At 35.7% G+C, this 18,172-nt stretch overlaps 1 protein-coding gene across 2 annotated transcripts in view; it reads left to right on the top strand.

Annotated features, from left to right (window-relative positions):
• The window catches only part of LOC127853034 (1-acyl-sn-glycerol-3-phosphate acyltransferase gamma-like), a 30,374-nt gene extending 12,829 nt beyond the window's left edge, over nt 1-17,545 (top strand). For both annotated transcript variants that reach the window (XM_052387162.1, XM_052387163.1), the window contains exons 6-9: nt 1,148-1,253; nt 6,083-6,158; nt 7,204-7,405; nt 13,150-17,545. In XM_052387162.1, coding sequence (XP_052243122.1) covers nt 1,148-1,253; nt 6,083-6,158; nt 7,204-7,405; nt 13,150-13,241 — 476 coding nt within the window. In that variant the 3' untranslated portion in view covers nt 13,242-17,545. The remainder of the gene's footprint in view (nt 1-1,147; nt 1,254-6,082; nt 6,159-7,203; nt 7,406-13,149) is intronic.
• Nucleotides 17,546-18,172: the final 627 nt, after the last annotated feature.

Genomic DNA, 18,172 nt, shown 5'->3' on the forward strand with positions numbered 1-18,172 from the left:
TTTGGTTTTCACTTATAGATTAATTCTTTGAGTGTATTCAGGCGTATCTGACTGGACGCCTTTAGTTAATTGAATAACATCCAGTCAGTGGTGTCATCCTGACTGGAAATAAGCGTCGAATAAATATTTCCGCATTACATAAGTGCTCACAAAGTTACATAACTCGTAATTAACTGTCCATGACCAGTACACTTGCGTAAGCGAATGAGACCGCACTACCACACCTGGATACGACAGTTGAGTTCGAAAAAGGTTTGGATCGGTAAAAAAACATGGCCGCCGGATGGGGGGTCTTTTTCCTTATTATATTTATAGAGTAAAAAAGCTTGTGAACACTCTAGAAGTCATATTTTTTGCCTAATCATCATGAAATTTTGTCAAAACATTAGTTATGTGGATGTCTCGGACGAGTTTGAAAATGGTCGTGATCAGTGAAAAAACATGGCCGCCAGGGGGTGGGGCAGTTTTATTTATATAGTGAAAACATGTGAACAGTCTACTCTAGGAGACACATTTTTTGCCCAATCTTCATGAAATTTGGAAAATGTTAGAAGTTTTCAAAAATTGTTCAGGTCTGTTAAAAAAACATGTCCACCAGGGGGCCATTTGTTGTTCATTCTTCATGAAACTTGGTTAGAACATTTGTTCCATTGATATCTTGGGCTGCAAAGAACAGGTCATTTCTTTTTATCTCAGGTGAGCAACTTTGGGCCTTTCAGGCCCTCTTGTTTCAAATTTCTATTTTGGTAGATATATAGAATTGCCTAAATTAAAAACCTAATATAACAATTCTCATTGTGTAAAAAATTGCTATAAGTTTAATAGTCATGTATATTGAACCCTTTACCACTAAGATACTTTTTTACACATTTTTAGTACACCTAAGAAAGTTAAATTTAATGAAAGACCTTTCTTATTAGATTCAAGTTTTAAGGCTTCAATTCTAACCCTTAGATACTGATGAGCAGCAAACAGGATAAAACCTGAGCAGACGGCAACTAGTTTACTCGCAGGCTGTTCTGGTTGTATGCTGTTTGCACATAGCCATTTTCACTTTGTTTCTGAGAGCGAAAGGGTTAAATTCGGGTATTTCACTTCCCATTGCGTGTGATATGACTCTGGGTTTACTTAGCAACTGGTATTTCAGTTCCAACAGTGCTAGATGTTACGGTGGGTTTCCCCACTGACAGACCAGAGCCAAGCCTGATGGACGCCATTGCTGGAAAAAAAGTCACATGTGCAATGATTGTCAGGTATCACTGTCACCTGCCGGAAAATAGATACTGGCTGAGATGCTACTCATTAGAGCCGCATCATATGGGTCATATATTTAATGAGGCAAGCGTTGCTCCTCACAAGCCTGCGCATCAGCACAGTCAAGTCTGGAGCATCCCTGTCTGCTTATAAGACCAAATAAAATTGTGTAATTTTATAGTGGCTGATTTCGTTCTAACCGATACAGCTGAAATACCTTATTTTATAATTAATAAGAAAGGAAGGAATTTAGATTGTGAACGCTTTGGCAAAACTATGCAGCTTTGTTATTTTGTCCACTGTAGAATATATAATGGATTGTTCTGTGTCCAAGCATGTGTTGAGCTGACATCAGTGTTTTTGACACATTTGTAGTGGTGTTTGGTTTTGATAGTGCTCACGAGATGCTGCCACTACAGTATGTTTATTATGCATTGATCAATTTACCTTGATTCTAGTCACAGGCAGCAGTATCATAAATTTGCCCCCGCCCCCCCCCCCCCCCACGGCCCCTCCCCTGTTTTTTGTCAATATTCGTTGTTGAAAAGTCAAACCATACACAATAGGTGTACATTTAACATGGTTCTAGTATGGAAACACAAATATTGAAAGTAATGGTATTTAAATATATTCATGCATAAAGATAAAGGTCTGGACAATGTTTGAGAGCTATTGCTAAATTTGGTATGTTTTTTTTCCACATCCTCTTGGTACTGAAGTTGCCTTCGGTCTGGAGCAAAGTTTGAGGGTTTCATAGGGTGCCATATAGTAACTGGGTTGTTGCCGACAGGCAGTATAGGAGACACTGATGTCTGAACCAAACATCCCAACATTGGCTTTCATGTGCTATTTGTTGTGACATGCAAGGTGGTTTTGTCTCTGAACAAAGCTGAATGAATATGTCACACTTGGATGAGTTTTTAAGTTACATGCTTGATTTATTGTTTGATGATTATATAACGTGTAACATGAGAGCAAACATGTATGGAACCGTTGCTTGGGGTTGTATTTTAGGGTGTGTTGGGTCAAATTACTATTACTAAAATAAAAAAAGAGTTTCTGCTCATGAATGGAGATATTGCACTGAAATTGTGTAAACCACGAAGCAAATTTAAAGGGACTGTCAACCGCGATTGACAAAAAAAGAAAAGTTCTAAAATACTGTGTGTTTTTTAACCAGGTTTTCCGAAGGAAAAAACTGGTTATTAGATTGGCGAATGCGGGCTGGCTGGCTGGCTGGCTGGCGGGCTGGCTGGCTGGCTGGCGGGCTGGCGGAACAAGCTTGTCCGGGCCATAACTATGTTGTTCATTGTCAGATTTTAAAATCATTTGGCACATTTGTTCACCATCATTGGACAGTGTATCGCGCGAAATAATTACGTCGATATCTCCAAGGTCAAGGTCACACTTTGAGTTCAAAGGTCAAAAATGGCCATAAATGAGCTTGTCCTGGCCATAACTATGTCATTCATTGTGAGATTTTAAAATCATTTGGCACATTTGTTCACCATCATGGGACGGTGTGTCGCACGAAAGAATCACGTCAATATCTCCAATGTCAAGGTCGCCACGACTAAAAATATTTATTTTTTTAAAACAAACTTACAAAGGTGGTTAATTTTGTTTGTTCATTTCAAAAGTTCAGTTTGAGTTTTCTCCCTTTATCAGATTTTTTTTTCACAATGAAAACCTGGTTTTGTGACAATTTTGTCCCTTGTTTAAATATTATTTTATATTGATTAAAATATCACGACTAGTATACTACATTACTTGAAAAAGTTGTTAAGTTTTCATTTTTTCAGTATATTCAGTTATCAATTTTACTGGGTATGTCTACCAGGTAACTACCAGTTAACTATAAATAAGGCAAGTAGATTGATCATCATCGTCATGTGGTTAACCCAGGATTGCAAATTGTGCATGCGTAGTGATTTGTATATATTTTATATATAAAATTATCAATCTCCTTGCGTTATTTATAGTGTGTTTATCGTCATGTCACCTATTTTCGCGATGTATTTTCAATTTCACATCGCAAAATTTTATTACCGAATATACTGAAAATTTGAACTTTGTTCAAGTAATGTCATATACCAGTCATGATATTTTAATCAATATTAACTAATAATTGTAAAAAATAAGGTATTTTAACAATTTTATTTTTCCGTCAAATGTGGTTGACACTCCCTTTAACTCTTAATTAGTGGAATGACTTATTTTGGGGGTCTGCGGCCCCATTACCCAACTTATGAAATGATACATGTATGTAGCTGTTTATTCCATACTTTTTTATGTCCCCCACCACTATAGTGTGGGACAAATTGTTTTTGCCCGGTCTGTTTGTTTGTTTGTTTGTTTGTTGGTTTTCTCCAACTTTAACATTTTGCCATAACTTTTGCAATAATAAAGATAGCAACTTCATATTTGGCATGCATGTGTACTCATGGAGCTGCACATTTTGAGTGGTGAAAGGTCAAGGTCATCCTTCAAGGTCAAAGGTCAAATATATAGCTTCAAAGCGGCGCAGAAGGGGACATAGTGTTTCTGACAAACACATATCTTGTTTATTGATATAATTGCAATAAATATGCCACAATTAAGGCAAAAATTGGGCGACAAGAACTAAACAAGTTATTTGAATTAACGTAGACACATACATAAAATGTTTACATCTAATATTTCTTGAGACAGCTTAGGTACAAACTGCCATGTTTCCACTATAGAATATATAGGTACATAGTTCCCAAAATGTTGTTTACTGAACTACTCTTAAAATGATTGGTTGCAGATTTCATTCAAACTGTTACAGCTGAATTACCTAAATGTGTAGTCATTAAAAGGTTGGAGCTTAGGCTTCGACCACTTAGGCAAAACTATCGGTATGACCTTTCGTCTTTTTGTCCATGTTGGGGGACATCAATGTCTGTGACCTATTTCTAGTGGTGGTATTTGGGTTTGTTTGTGCACAGGTTTTACAAGATGCCATATCAGTACATTTATTATGCTTTTATCAGTTTACTTTCATTCCAGTATGGAATCAAAAATATTGAAAGAAAGGGTATTTAAATATATACATCCAAATATATTCATCCGTAAAGATCAATGTCAGATTGAGGTGGAGAGCTACCATATGGTACAATTGTGTATATTTATTCCTCATCCTCTTGGTACTGTAGTTGCCTTTGGACTCGAGCAAAGTCTGAGGGTTTCATAGGGTACCATATATTAACTGGGTTGTTGCTGACAGTCAGTATGAGAGACACTGATGCCTGTGCGATTCATCCCAACATTGGCTTTTATGTGTAATTCTTTGAGATATGCATGCCGGTTTGCATGTTGGTTTTATCTCTGAACAAAGCTTAATGAATATTTATAATTGGATTAGTTTCTAAACTGATGTGCGTGATTCATTATTGGATGATTACATAACATGCTGTGTGCAGTCTGGTTTGGAGCTACCCTGTCTACTAAAGAGACCACGAAACCTTGAATTACTTAACCCTTTCCCACATAGAAGCAAAGTCAAATTGGCTATGTGCAAACAGCATCAAACCAGAACAGCCTGCGAGTAACTCGCAGTCTGTTCAGGTTTTATGCTGTTTGCTGCTCATCAGTATCTAAGAGTTGGAAATGAAGCCTTTAAAGCTTGAATTTAGTAATTAAGGTCTTCAATTAGAATTTACTTTCTATGGGACTAATAATGTGTCAAAATACCTATCTTAGTGGTAAAGGGTTAATAGGGGATTGGGTTGCCCCTTACCAGACTGGCCACATAAGACCCCTTTTCCCAAGAGGCAGCTCATATTATCCAGCAAACTTTGTTGAAATAATTATAGCCCCATCAACAATGAATAGGTTGGATTCACCATATACAGTTTGTCAACCAGTTTCGGATAATCAGCAGTCCCGATTAATTTGTGTTTAATTTTAAATAATGCCGCAATAAAAACAAAATGATAAGTGTCTAAGGTATACATTAGGTAAAGGAATAAATCAACAAAGTTTTAGCAAGAAAGCTTTTGTATTATGCTTACAGGGGGGATTTATATCAGATTAATTTTGGAGATTTTGTAAACATTTTCCACATCCTCCTGGTACTGTAGTTGCCTTCGGTCTGGAGCATAGTCCGAAGGTTTAACTATAGTAACTGGGTTGTTGCCGACAGGCAGTATGGGAGACACTGATGTCTGAACGATTCATCCCAACATTGGCTTTCAATTCATGTGTTTTGTTGTGTGATATGCATTGTGGTTTTGTCTCTGAACAAAGCTGAATGCAGTTTTCATACTTGCATTAGTTTCTGAATTGACATGCTTGATTTATTATTTGATGATTACATATCATATAACTTTGTTTACATGTTTGTTTACATGTGTATCAACTTATTTTTTTTTTAGCATTTTAAGTGCTGGTTTGGAAGCTAAGTCAACATAAGGATTTAATGAACAGATTTACCATTAAATTTTTCTGTCTGTCAGAAACTCAATATACAAAAGCTGTTTGGATTTAAAAAAATGTATACCAAATAACACAAACAATTGGAAGATTATATATAGTAACTGTGGTATGAGCTGTTCTCTTGAAAACAGGGCTAAACACATGTGTGTCCAGTATCGTCCCAGAATAGCCTGTGCAGTTGGCACAGTCTAAGTGGGGAGAACACTTTCCGCTTAAAAATAGTGTTTAGTCGCTTCTTAGCAAAATCCCATTTAAGGAAGAAATTGTTGTCCCTGATGAGACTGCGCAGACTGCATAAGTTCATCTGTGACAACACTTCACGCACATGCAATAACCCCAGTTTTTCCAGAGCAAAGCAATATTGTTTCAGGCGCTATGCAATTAAAGACATCCCGTCCACAGAGGAGGAGGCTGGCAAGTGGCTTCGGGACATATACAAAAATAAGGTATCACTTAACAGGGGTTTCACTGGTCCATAAAAAGGTGTCGCCACCACTTTTTCATAACATCAAAATCATTGGTTAATCTGATCTTATTATTAATGGCAATCAATTAATAAAACTAATTACATAAATGTCTTCTTTTTAAATCACCACTTTTGAAATTTTGTCACCAGCTTTAAAAATGTGTTGCATTTGGTGATGATAATGATTGGCAGCAAAAGCCTTGCATAAATGCATTTCCTGATTATGAAAGAAAATAGTTGTGTGCTTAAAAGAATTATGAATAATTAATTTGTTATCTGGAATATAGAAACACACATTTGCAGTATGAATTAAACTGCATTTGGTTAAACAATAAATTAATCAACACATTTTCAATTACTGGATTAAATCTTTTATGTTGTAGAAAAAATGTTTTGTGGCATTGATTTGAGTAATGTATGTCACTGCCAAGACGAAAAACGATTGCAGTTTAGTTAACCCTTCATTGTATATCGTATGGTAAAAAGCTGAAAATATACAAAGAGAACAAAAATACATTAAAACTTTATTATTAATTCTAAATTCTAAATGATAGTCAAGTAATGCATCATATAATGAAAATAAAGGAGCGAGATGATGAGTAAGAAATCAGGGTACAAAACATTGTTGGCTAAAACACTTACTTATACAGGTTACTTAGAAATTTTTATACTAACAAAGTCATAACGAGATCATATTTCAACTAAACAAATGTTTAATTACTTACACCGTTAGGGGGATAAGGGTTAAGACTATATTTTTCTAAATGCGGGAAAAACCTCTGCTTCGAGTACATAATATTTTCAACATAGAAAAATGAACCTTAGGAAACTAACAACAAGAACAAATGGTTACATTACAATATGCACATACATGTATGTAATTAAAAAAGAGAAAATGATTTTGCTTATTTATAAAACTGTTCTTGAAACCCAGACAAAGTTTGATTATTTGAGCTAAATAACTTTATAAATTCATACTGAGATCGTCAAGTGAAAATTAGCATTGCATTTGATTTTCATTTCAGGACAACGAATTGATACACTACAAGCAGACTGGTAAATTTCAAGGTCGCCCAGTGATAGAGGTGCCCAGGCGGTACTACGATATATGCTGGTACATCTTCTGGACTCTATTAACGTGTGTGCCACTGTTCCAGTACCTGGCCTTTGTCGTCCTGTCCGGATCTGTAATGCACAAACTTATAGTCATGGCTGTGATAGTGGCAAGTAAGTGATGGTGACAACTAAGTTTTTTATCCCCACGCTTTTCGAAAATTGTGGGGATTATGTGGTTATCTCCACCATCTGTTAGTCCGTACTGGCCACTATCTCCTTCTTCACTATTAGCACTAGAACCTTGAAACTTATACACATAGTAGCTATGAGCATATGTGCGACGGTGCACTACTTGGAATTTTGATCTGACCCCTGGGTCAAAAGTTATGGGGGTTGGGGTGGGGCCATGTCAGAGATTTTCACTCATTTTACTAACAAACATACACATGGGGATACAGGTCGGCCTCTGCCGCGCCATTTCTAGTTTTTATTAGCTCCACTGGCCAGAGGCCAGCGGGGCTAATGTCATGGTCCTGTGTCCGTTGTGTGTGCGTCCATGCGTGCGTTTACTTTTTCTTTAAACATCTTCTCCTAAACTACAAGTCCAATTCTGATAAAACTTCTCACAAATGTTCCTGGGGTGAACCTCTTTCAAATTTCTTCATCTTATGCCCTTGGGGTCAAGTTTGACCCCGCCCCGGGGGTCACAAAATTGAAAATTTGCTTATATAAGGCCTATTTTGTGAAAACTTTCAAAATCTTCTCGTCCATAACCATTGGGGCTTAGGGCTATCAAATGTGGTATGTGGAACATCTAATAGTCCTCTACCAAATTTCTTCAAATTATGCCCTTGGGGTCAAATTTGACCCTGCCCTGGGGGTCACAAAATTGAACATATGCTTATATAAAGCCTATTTTGTGCAAACTTTAAAAATCTTCTTGTCCATAACCGTACTGCCTAGGGCTATCAAATTTGGTATGTAGAAACATCTAATAGTCCTTTACCAAATTTCTTCAAATTATGCTCCTGGGGTCAAATTTGACCCTGCCCCGGGGGTCACAAAATTGAACATATGCTTATATAAAGCCTATTTTGTGCAAACTTTAAAAATCTTCTTGTCCATAACCGTAGGGCTTAGGGCTACCAAATTCGGTATGTAGTGACATCTAATAGTTCTCTACTTATTTTGTTCAAATTATGCCCCTGGGGTAAAATTTTACCCTGACCCGGGGGTCACAAAAAAGAAAATATGCTTAATATATCCGCGGCCCGCAAAATCTCTCTGCATTTTACACTGGTAGATTCTGCCTAAGCATTTTTAAAACGAGCGATATAATTGGCTGTCGTTTCCCAATCTTCCAATTAAAATCGGTTTCTTAAAATGTGTTTGGTATTTTCGTATGCAAATGACGCCATTGTGAAGCGAAAAATTAAGATTATTGAAATGACAAATATCAATCAAATTAACGACTGACATCATATAGTTTGATAGGAATAATGAAATGTTTTTGTCAACAAAAAAGACTGCGTTTTAGATACAAGAAACACATATTTTGTTTAGAAATGTGCACAGTGAATTTGTGTCACGGAAACCAGTGTTTCTGTTTGCAAATTGGAGTTGAGTCTACTCGCGAAGTAAAACAATTTAGAAGAGGATCTTTTGAACATGGAAATAAACAAACATGATTGGATTTATATGATAGTGGATCTGTGTATAATCAGATTCATATGCATATTCTGCTTTATTATGTTTGTCACGCTGTTCAATTAATTGAAATAGCATTGAACTAAAGATGTGAAATGCAAGATATTGAAAGGTAAACAAATTAAATATATTAATTTAACTCAGTTTAATACATCATAAACACAAGAAGAACACTCAAGTGTGTTTGTTTATATTTAGTCCATTAACCTTGTTTGTATATAACATTTTATAAAAAAAATTGTATTGTTTGTTTTCACCAAATGGTTAGTATTATTCTTTTATGTTAACATTCTCTCAAAATTCTTGTTTTATTATATTTTTTTTTTTTTTGAATGACATTTTATGATTTATAAACAGATTGCAAAAAATATTTGTTCAAGATATACTTAACAACAAATTGTACCTTGTAATTAAGTGATTTTAATATTCAGTAGCAAAAAAGTAAGGAGAATCCAACTTAAAAAAGATGTATCTATGAAAAGTATATTCTACCGATGCCATGAACAATGCCCTTGTTTATTACATGACTGCCGCTAAGTCTATTACTAGCAACCTATCAGAGAATAGGTAAGATACCTTATTTCATTATATGGCAATCCTAGTATTTTTATGCTTCGAAGAAGAGGGGGTATATTGCATTGCTCATGTCGGTCTGTCGGTCTGTCTGTCTGTCGGTCCGTCCACCAGGTGGGTGTCAGACGATAACTCAAGAACGCTTGGGCCTAGGATCATGAAACTTCATAGGTACATTGATCATGACTTGCAGATGACCCCTATTGATTTTGAGGTCACTAGGTCAAAGGTCAAGGTCACGGTGACCAGAAATAGTAAAATGGTTTTTGAATGATAACTCAAGAACGCATTCACCTAGGATCTTGAAACTTCATGGGTAGATTGATCATGACTTGCAGATGACCCCTATTGATTTTGAGGTCACTAGGTCAAAGGTCAAGGTCACGGTGACCCGAAATAGTAAAATGGTTTCCGGATGATAACTCAAGAACGCATACGCCTAGAAGCATGAAACTTCATGGGTAGATTGATCATGACTCGCAGATGACCCCTATTGATTTTGAGGTCACTAGGTCAAAGGTCAAGGTCACAGTGACCCAAAATAGTAAAATGGTTTTCGGATGATAACTCAAGAACGCATACGCCTAGGATCATGAAACTTCATAGGTAGATTGATCATGACTTGCAGATTACCCCTATTGATTTTGAGGTCACAAGGTCAAAGGTCAAGGTCACGGTGACCCGAAATAGTAAAATGATTTTCGGATGATAACTCAAGAACGCTTTTGCCTAGGATCATGACACTTCATAGGTACATTGATCGTGACCCGCAGATGACCCCTATTGATTTTCAGGTCACTAGGTCAAAGGTCAAGGTCACAGTGACAAAAATCGTATTCACACAATGGCTGCCTAGACAAACGGACAGCCCATATGGGGGGCATGCATGTTTTACAAACAGCCCTTGTTAAAAAACAAACATGACAGGTAACCAACGTCAGATGGAAAAAGTAAAGGAAGGTTAGGTCAAGCTAATTGTTTGTTATGATATCTCTTTAAACCTCAAGCCATATGCAAGTAGTGTTGCCATGATCACAACATCTTGATGAATTATAATTCAATTTTTGTCTCATAAACATTTACTTCGTTTATCAAACAACCTCTACAAAGTTATCATTCCTACTGCTTTGGCACCTCATGAACCTGAAAAACTCGTAATTTATGTCTCTTTGGGCAAATATCTTATTTGTACAATAAACAATTTCTTCACCACGTTAACAATCCTGCTACACTCACAAATGCCTCAAGAATGAAGTAAAGTTCAGGTGATCTACGTCATTAGTTATTTTGAATATGTCATGACCTATATAAGTAAAAGAAACTTTAAAACCTACAAACACATTTTGGAATTTTGGGAAAAGATTCATGATTGAATGAAGGAACTTTCATTAATCATGTAGAACATGCGTAGATTTGATCTTCATCATCTAAAAATATGTGAAATAGAAAGAACGACAATATCTTTTGGAGAGATAAGTGTACCTACGACGTCCTACGTTATAAGCAAAGGACCTGTGCGACAATTTCTGGGCTTTTAGTCTGTTTAGTTAACACTGTAGTAACGTTTTCCATATATAAAAATGCTCACCCTTCCAACTTTAAGCGCCAGTGGGACTATGGATAGAAAGAGAAAGTCACATGCTTGAGTACATTTTAACCCATGCGCATTGCACGCTTTTTTCGCATAAAAAAATAGTGGAGCGATACAGGGCCACCATGGCCCTCTTGTTTTTTATCCCATAGGTGTGTATATTATGATTAACCCTTTATCACTTAAATACATATTTTGACACATTTGTAGTCCCATAGAAAGTTAAATGTAATTAGATATCTTTATTACTAAATTCAAGTTTTGAAGGCTTCATTTCCAACCCTTAGATGCAGCTAACAGCAAACAGCATAAAACCTGAACAGACTGCGAGGTTACTCGCAGGCTGTTCTGGTTTTATGCTGGTTGCAAAAGCCATTTTCACTTTGCTTCTTATGGTGGATAGGGTTAATTGGGCCTGGTTGCTCAAAACTTGTACTGCCTGATAAGCTTACAACAGTTTATTTGTAGAAAACAATTTGTGTGACTTAATTGTGAACATTTTAATAAATGTGTTAATTAGAAACACATTTGTTTTCTCGAAAAGTTTGCATACGTTTGATTAAAACGTTGCCTTTGAAATTAAATTTATGTGGGTCTGACTGTATCAGAACTGGCCCTTTTTAGCAACCGGGCCCTGTCCGTCCAATTCAATTTAATACAATCTACTGTTTTAACTTTTAAACAATGCATAGTTTTTGAAGGATTGTTCTTCTTTTTTGAAACTAAGCTATACATGATATTTTCTTGTACCAGTAACACAATTTTCATTCACTTTAATTTAATTTTTATATCCCCCACTATAGTAGTGGGGGACATATTGTTTTTGCCCTGTATGTTGGTTGGTCTGTTGGTTGGTCTGTTGGTTGGTTGGTTTGCGCCAACTTTAACATTTTGCAATAAATTTTGCTATATTGAATATAGCAACTTGATATTTGGCATGCATGTGTATCTCATGGAGCTGCACATTTTGAGTGGTGAAAGGTCAAGGTCAAGGTCATCCTTCAAGGTCAGAGGTCAAATATATGTGGCCAAAATCGCTCATTTTATGAATACTTTTGCAATATTGAAGATAGCAACTTGATATTGGGCATGCATGTGTATCTCATGGAGCTGCACATTTTGAGTGGTGAAAGGTCAAGGTCATCCTTCAAGGTCAAAGGTCAAATATTTGTGGCCCGAATCGCTTATTTTATGAATACTTTTGCAATCTTGAAGATAGCAACTTGATATTGGGCATGCATGTGTATCTCATGGAGCTGCACATTTTTAGTGGTGAAAAGGCAAGGTCAAGGTCATCCTTCAAGGTCAGAGGTCAAACATATGTGGCCCAAATCGCTTATTTAATGAATACTTTTGCAATATTGAAGATAGCAACTTGATATTTGGCAAGCATGTGTATCTCATGGAGCTGTACATTTTGAGTGGTGAAAGGTCAAGGTCATCTTTCAAGGTCATATACTAGTATATGGGTCAAAATTTCTCATGTAATGTCACTTCTTCAATATTGAAGCTAGCAATTTTATATTTGAAATGCATGTGTATCTCATGGAGCTGCACATTTTGAGTGGTGAAGGGTCAAGGTCAAGGTCATCCTTCAAGGTCAAACGTCATATAGGGGGACATTGTGTTTCACAAACGCATCTTGTTGTATTTGTGTCTGATGCATTCATGGCTATGATTGTATGTGAGGTTATGGGGACAACAGTTGTAATATATAGTATTTTGGATGGTTGTGCCTTTCAGAGATATTATACCAACACAACTGTCATTAACCCTTTGCATGCTGGGAAATTTTGTCTGCTAAAATGTTGTCTGCTGAATTTCTAAAATTAGCATTTTCTTCGATTTTTTTCAAAGAATACTATCAGAATAGCAAACAGTTTAGATCCTGATGAGACGCCAAGTTCTGTGGTGTCTCATCTGGATCCAAACTGTTTGCAAAGGCCTTCAAAATTCGGTTCCAGCACTGAAAGAGTTAAAAGATGTGTTGTACATGTTTGTATGTAGTTAAGTTTATTTACTTACAAATTACTATTTGTTTTAGTGGTGTTACTGATGAAATGGATGATTCGATTCACAGAAGTGAAACATGGAACATCTTATGGATTGGAGAAAAAAGAAAAGAAAACACAATAATATAGGGGCATTTGTACTTTTGATATTTTGTTTAAGATATTAAACTTTTTTTCTACCACGCTTTCCTTTTCAGGGAATTCATTGAATTTATGATTTTGATCAAAGGATTTTGTGCGCACAAATTATTGACACTGAAGGGGGGAACAATGCCATTGTCTTTCTTTGTTTTAACTTTGTCATAAATCACGTACATTGTATGTTGATATTGTTTGGATATAATACAATCAAACTATTTAATACAAAAATGAATAGATCATGTGTAATTTTAAGTACAAAATGTGATTTTTGAAAGGCAAACATCTTCCTCAGTATGTGTTGCCTGAATAGTGAACCTTTAAAGATTTCATTAGACGATGTTGTTAGATGAAGATGCAAATGTTATGTATGTTGTTTGATGTCAAGTATGCGAAGTGTATTAATCCTTTAAATCACTGTTATGCTAATGCAATTCATTATGAATTCTGGGTAAAGTTGATCTAAAGCTGCCACTGTCAATTTTATTCCAACGATAAAATGGACAAGCTACAAATAAAAAATGTACCTATTTATACAGGTAAATGTTGAAATGGAAATTTTATTAATATATCTATACTATACAAAAAAATTGTTCTGGCAGATTCTATAATGTTAGTATTTAGAAAATAACAGTGAAGAGTTACGGCATTTTCTTTCATATGAGCTTTATGCAATGAAAATGACTGCAATCTACAACCAGCGCTCCAGCTAGGTCTAAATGGAAGGGCCCAGCACTCTCTCACATAAAGGTCCCACCCTGACCCCCACCATGCATTTTTTTGAAGTTTCATTAAATTTACTAAATTTTTAGTTAAAATAGTTAAGAATAGAAATATTTTTAATTTTATTTATAATAGAAACAGTATATTAAATGAAAATACATTTAATATGAAATACAAACCAGTATACGTGCTTTACTGAAAATATTTTACAGGGATTATATGACTGTGCGTACCAAAGTTCTCTTTTGACCAAAAAGAAACCTTCCCTTTTCTAGTTTTAGCTAGAGCACTGTTTATACTTGCTCGTTTTGAGCATCCTCCCCAAACTGAGTCTTGTTCTTAGTTAATAGGGCTTAATGCATGTGCGTAAAGTGTGGTCCCAGATTAGCCTGTGCAGTCCGCACTAGCTTATCAGGGTCAACACTCTCTGCTCTTTATAGACTTTTTAAATTTAACATCAGTGTATTGTTATTCTCAAGCTAACCCGTAGAACTTTTGTTATTTAGGTTACTGTAGCTGTAGCAGCATTTGTTATTTATGTTATTTTTTTAGTATTAGTTAGACCAGTTACATAAATTATGTAATTGTTGATTCCTTGCTATTTTTAATCTTTGAAATATTTGTCATGTATGGCATACCCCCTCAAAAAATGTTCATTGTTTATTTTTAATTTGGCTGGTACACAAATATAATTTATAAGTACCGAACAATCAAAATAGACTTATAATAATGTGTGCTCAATTTCTGAAGCAGAATATTTGTAATATCTGTTAGAATGAATAATCAAAAGTGTTCTTTTTAGCTCACCTGATTGCTCAGGTGAGCTTTTGGGATCGGTCTTTGTCCGTCGTCCGTCTGTCATCCATCCGTCCATATTTGGTTGTAAACACTCTAGAGGCCACATTTCTTGTGCGATCTTCATGAAACTTAGTCAGAAGATTTGTCCTTATGATACCTGGATCAAGTTCGAAACTGGGTCATGCTGGGTCAAAACTAGGTCACTAGGTCAAAAGCAAGAAAAACCTTGTAAACACTGTAGAAGTCACATTTCATGCCCAATCTTCATGTAACTTTGTCAAAATGTTTGTCTTAATGATATGTTAGTTGAGCTCAAAAGTGGTTCCGGTCCGTTGAAAAACATGGCCGCCAGTGGGTGGGGCAGTTTTCCATATTTGGCTATAGAGAAACCTTGTAAACACTCTAGAAGTCACATTTTTTGCCCAATCATCATGAAACTTGGTCAAAACAAATGGTCTAGATCGTTGAAAAAACATGGTCACCAGTGGGCGGGGCAGTTTGCTCTATATGAATATAGTGAAAACGTGTGAACACTCTAGAAGACACATTTTTGGCCCAATTTTCATGAAATTTGGTCAGAACATTTGTTTTGTTTGCTAGATATGAGAGTTGAGTTTGAAAATGGTTCCTGTCCGTTTAAAACATGGCTGCCAAGGGGGGGGGGGGGGCAGATTTTGCTTATGTTTATATAGTAAAAAAGCTTGTGAACACTATAAAAGTCACATTTTTTTGCCCAATCATCATGAAACTTGGTAAAAAGATTGGTTTTTATTATCTCAGATGAGTTTGAAAATGGTCACGATCAGTCAAAAAAACATGGGTGTCGGGGGTGGGGCAGTTTTCCTTATATGACTATAGAGAAACCTTGTGAACACTCTAGAAGTCACATTGTTTTCCTAATTATCGTGACACTTAGGTAATACATTGGTTTTTTTTATATCTCGGACAAATTGGAAAATGGCTCAGATCGGTGAAAAAACATCCTTTGTAGCTTACCTGATTGCTCGAGTGAGGTTTTAGGATTGGTCTTTGTGCGCTGTCAGTCTGTCCGTCCGTATTTTGTTTGTAAACAATCTAGCACATACATTTCTCAAGCATTCTTTATCAAAGGTGCTGAGAAGCTATATGGCCACAATATCTCAGTCAAGTTTGATACTGAGCAAAATTGCATAATAAATGCCATAATTATTGCCCTTAAGTTGTCAAAATTTTCACTATATTATACAAAATCCTTGTAAACACTCTAGGTCACAATTTTGTTTCAAAGTTTATGAATCTTGGTCATAATATTTATTTTTGTAAGCAAAGTTTTGTTTTGTCATGAGGGGTCAAAATATAGGTCACCAGGTCTAATCTTACAAAAACATCGTAAACACTCCATATGCCAGAGTTTTGGTTCAATAATGACGAAACTTAACCAGGATGTTGTCTGGACAAGTTCTAAGTCAAGTTTGATGTTTGGTAAAGATTAAATGAACCAACTCCTTTCAGGTGAGCGATCTAGGGCCATCTTGGCCCTCTTGTTTAAAATTCTTTTTTTCTTGCCATTTCTTGTATCCCTTTTCAATATGTATAGGAATTCGTTAAATGTCTATAAAAAGTCACTATATATTATTTTTATGCCCCCCTTTGAAGGTATATTGTTTTGCACATTTCGGTCGGTCCATCGGTCGGTTGGTCGGTCCGTCCACCAGATGGTTTCCGGATGATAACTCAAGAACGCTTAAGTCTAGGATCATGAAACTTCATAGGTACATTGATCATGACTGGCAGATGACCCCTATTGATTTTCAGGTCACTAGGTCAAAGGTCAAGGTCACAGTGACTCGAAATAGTAAAATGGTTTCTGGATGATAACTCAAGAATGCTTAGGCCTAGGATCATTAAACTTCATAAGTACATTGATCGTGACAGGCTGATGACCCCTATTGATTTTCAGGTCACTAGTTTCCTATAGTTTAGCCATTCCAATAGATTCAGTCACCCATATATTATGGATTTTTCAAAGAAATATCTCGACATTAAACATGTGGGTGTGTTATCTGCATTTTGACAGTTCGATCACATGTACATATTGTTGTTTTTTAATGAAAATTTTAGATTGTTACTGAAGAAAATATTATATTGATAAAATTCATACACTGTGGTGGGAAATGAATTATATCAAGATTGTTACAAAATTTAAGTGTTTTTCTATCCAAATGGACTGGGAAAAATAGGAAACGTAATAAAAAATCATTGTTGCTAAGGCACTTTCCTATAATTGGTAAGTAACTCAGAAAACGGCTGATCATTGAATTATAAGGAATTTTCAGTTAAAAATACATTAAAGTTCAATGTCACACTAATAATGAATGTGTTCATTTAGAAAACATCCCATAGAAGCTCTTAAAAGTGGCTAAACACACTTGCTTTTTAGGCGATGATGTTTGCTAGCAGCAGATAAAATTGGCAGTATATTGAAGATATATAACCTCAATAATCTTGTTGAAATCCACCTATTACTATCCCATGCATGTATTGTAGTGGCATACACTATGTATGTTTCTAATGCTTTTGAAGAATTTCTCTTTACCTTAATTGTACTTAATACAGCATAAATATGTAATCAATCAGAAAAAACAGCTCACAAAGCATGTACAGCACCAGTTGTTATATTTCTTCGTTTTGTTTTGAATTGTGATCACTATTTTTAGCTTTAACTGCCAGTTTGTGTTTTAACTTGTATTCCATTTTACCTTTTTAATTAATAAATATTTAAGATGTCAAGTTTTTGTATACATGAGCAATACAAACATCAATATGAAACTCGGCCCTTCGTTTTGAGTTTAATATTGTCATATTCCAGAACAACATACTGTGGTCATGGATAGGTCTTCAATGAAGAGCTTGTCAACAAAAAATAACTACAATGAGGGAAGATTATAGGCGAGTGTTATTTTTGTATTCACGACACAACACAATGCAACGCAATGTGACTAATGCACTATCAAACCATTTTCAAATCATATGTGCCGTACCAGCAGATGATTTTAACGAAGAAAAGCTAGTTAATTAAGCAGCGGTGCCGGGACATGCATCTGGAATGCACGCAATACATTTTTGTTGCAGACGGACCTCACACAAGTTTAAAATAAACACACACACACATGGAATGATTGGCATTTAGTGATTACACCCGACTCTTCCTTGTTTGTCATGGATCCCCACCCATTCTACTTTTGCGACAAAATACCCAAGTGCATGAATTCAGATTCTTATTCATAGGAATCATCCTTGCTATACTAGTTGACTTATGCTGCTTACAACAAGTTTTGTATATATAAATAAGCTCGAGAACTATTCTCATGCTGAAAAACAAGAAATGTGTTTGTCAGAAACACAATGTCTCCTTCT

Source organism: Dreissena polymorpha, chromosome 12 (assembly GCF_020536995.1).
Source record: "Dreissena polymorpha isolate Duluth1 chromosome 12, UMN_Dpol_1.0, whole genome shotgun sequence".
Lineage (NCBI taxonomy): Eukaryota > Metazoa > Mollusca > Bivalvia > Myida > Dreissenidae > Dreissena > Dreissena polymorpha.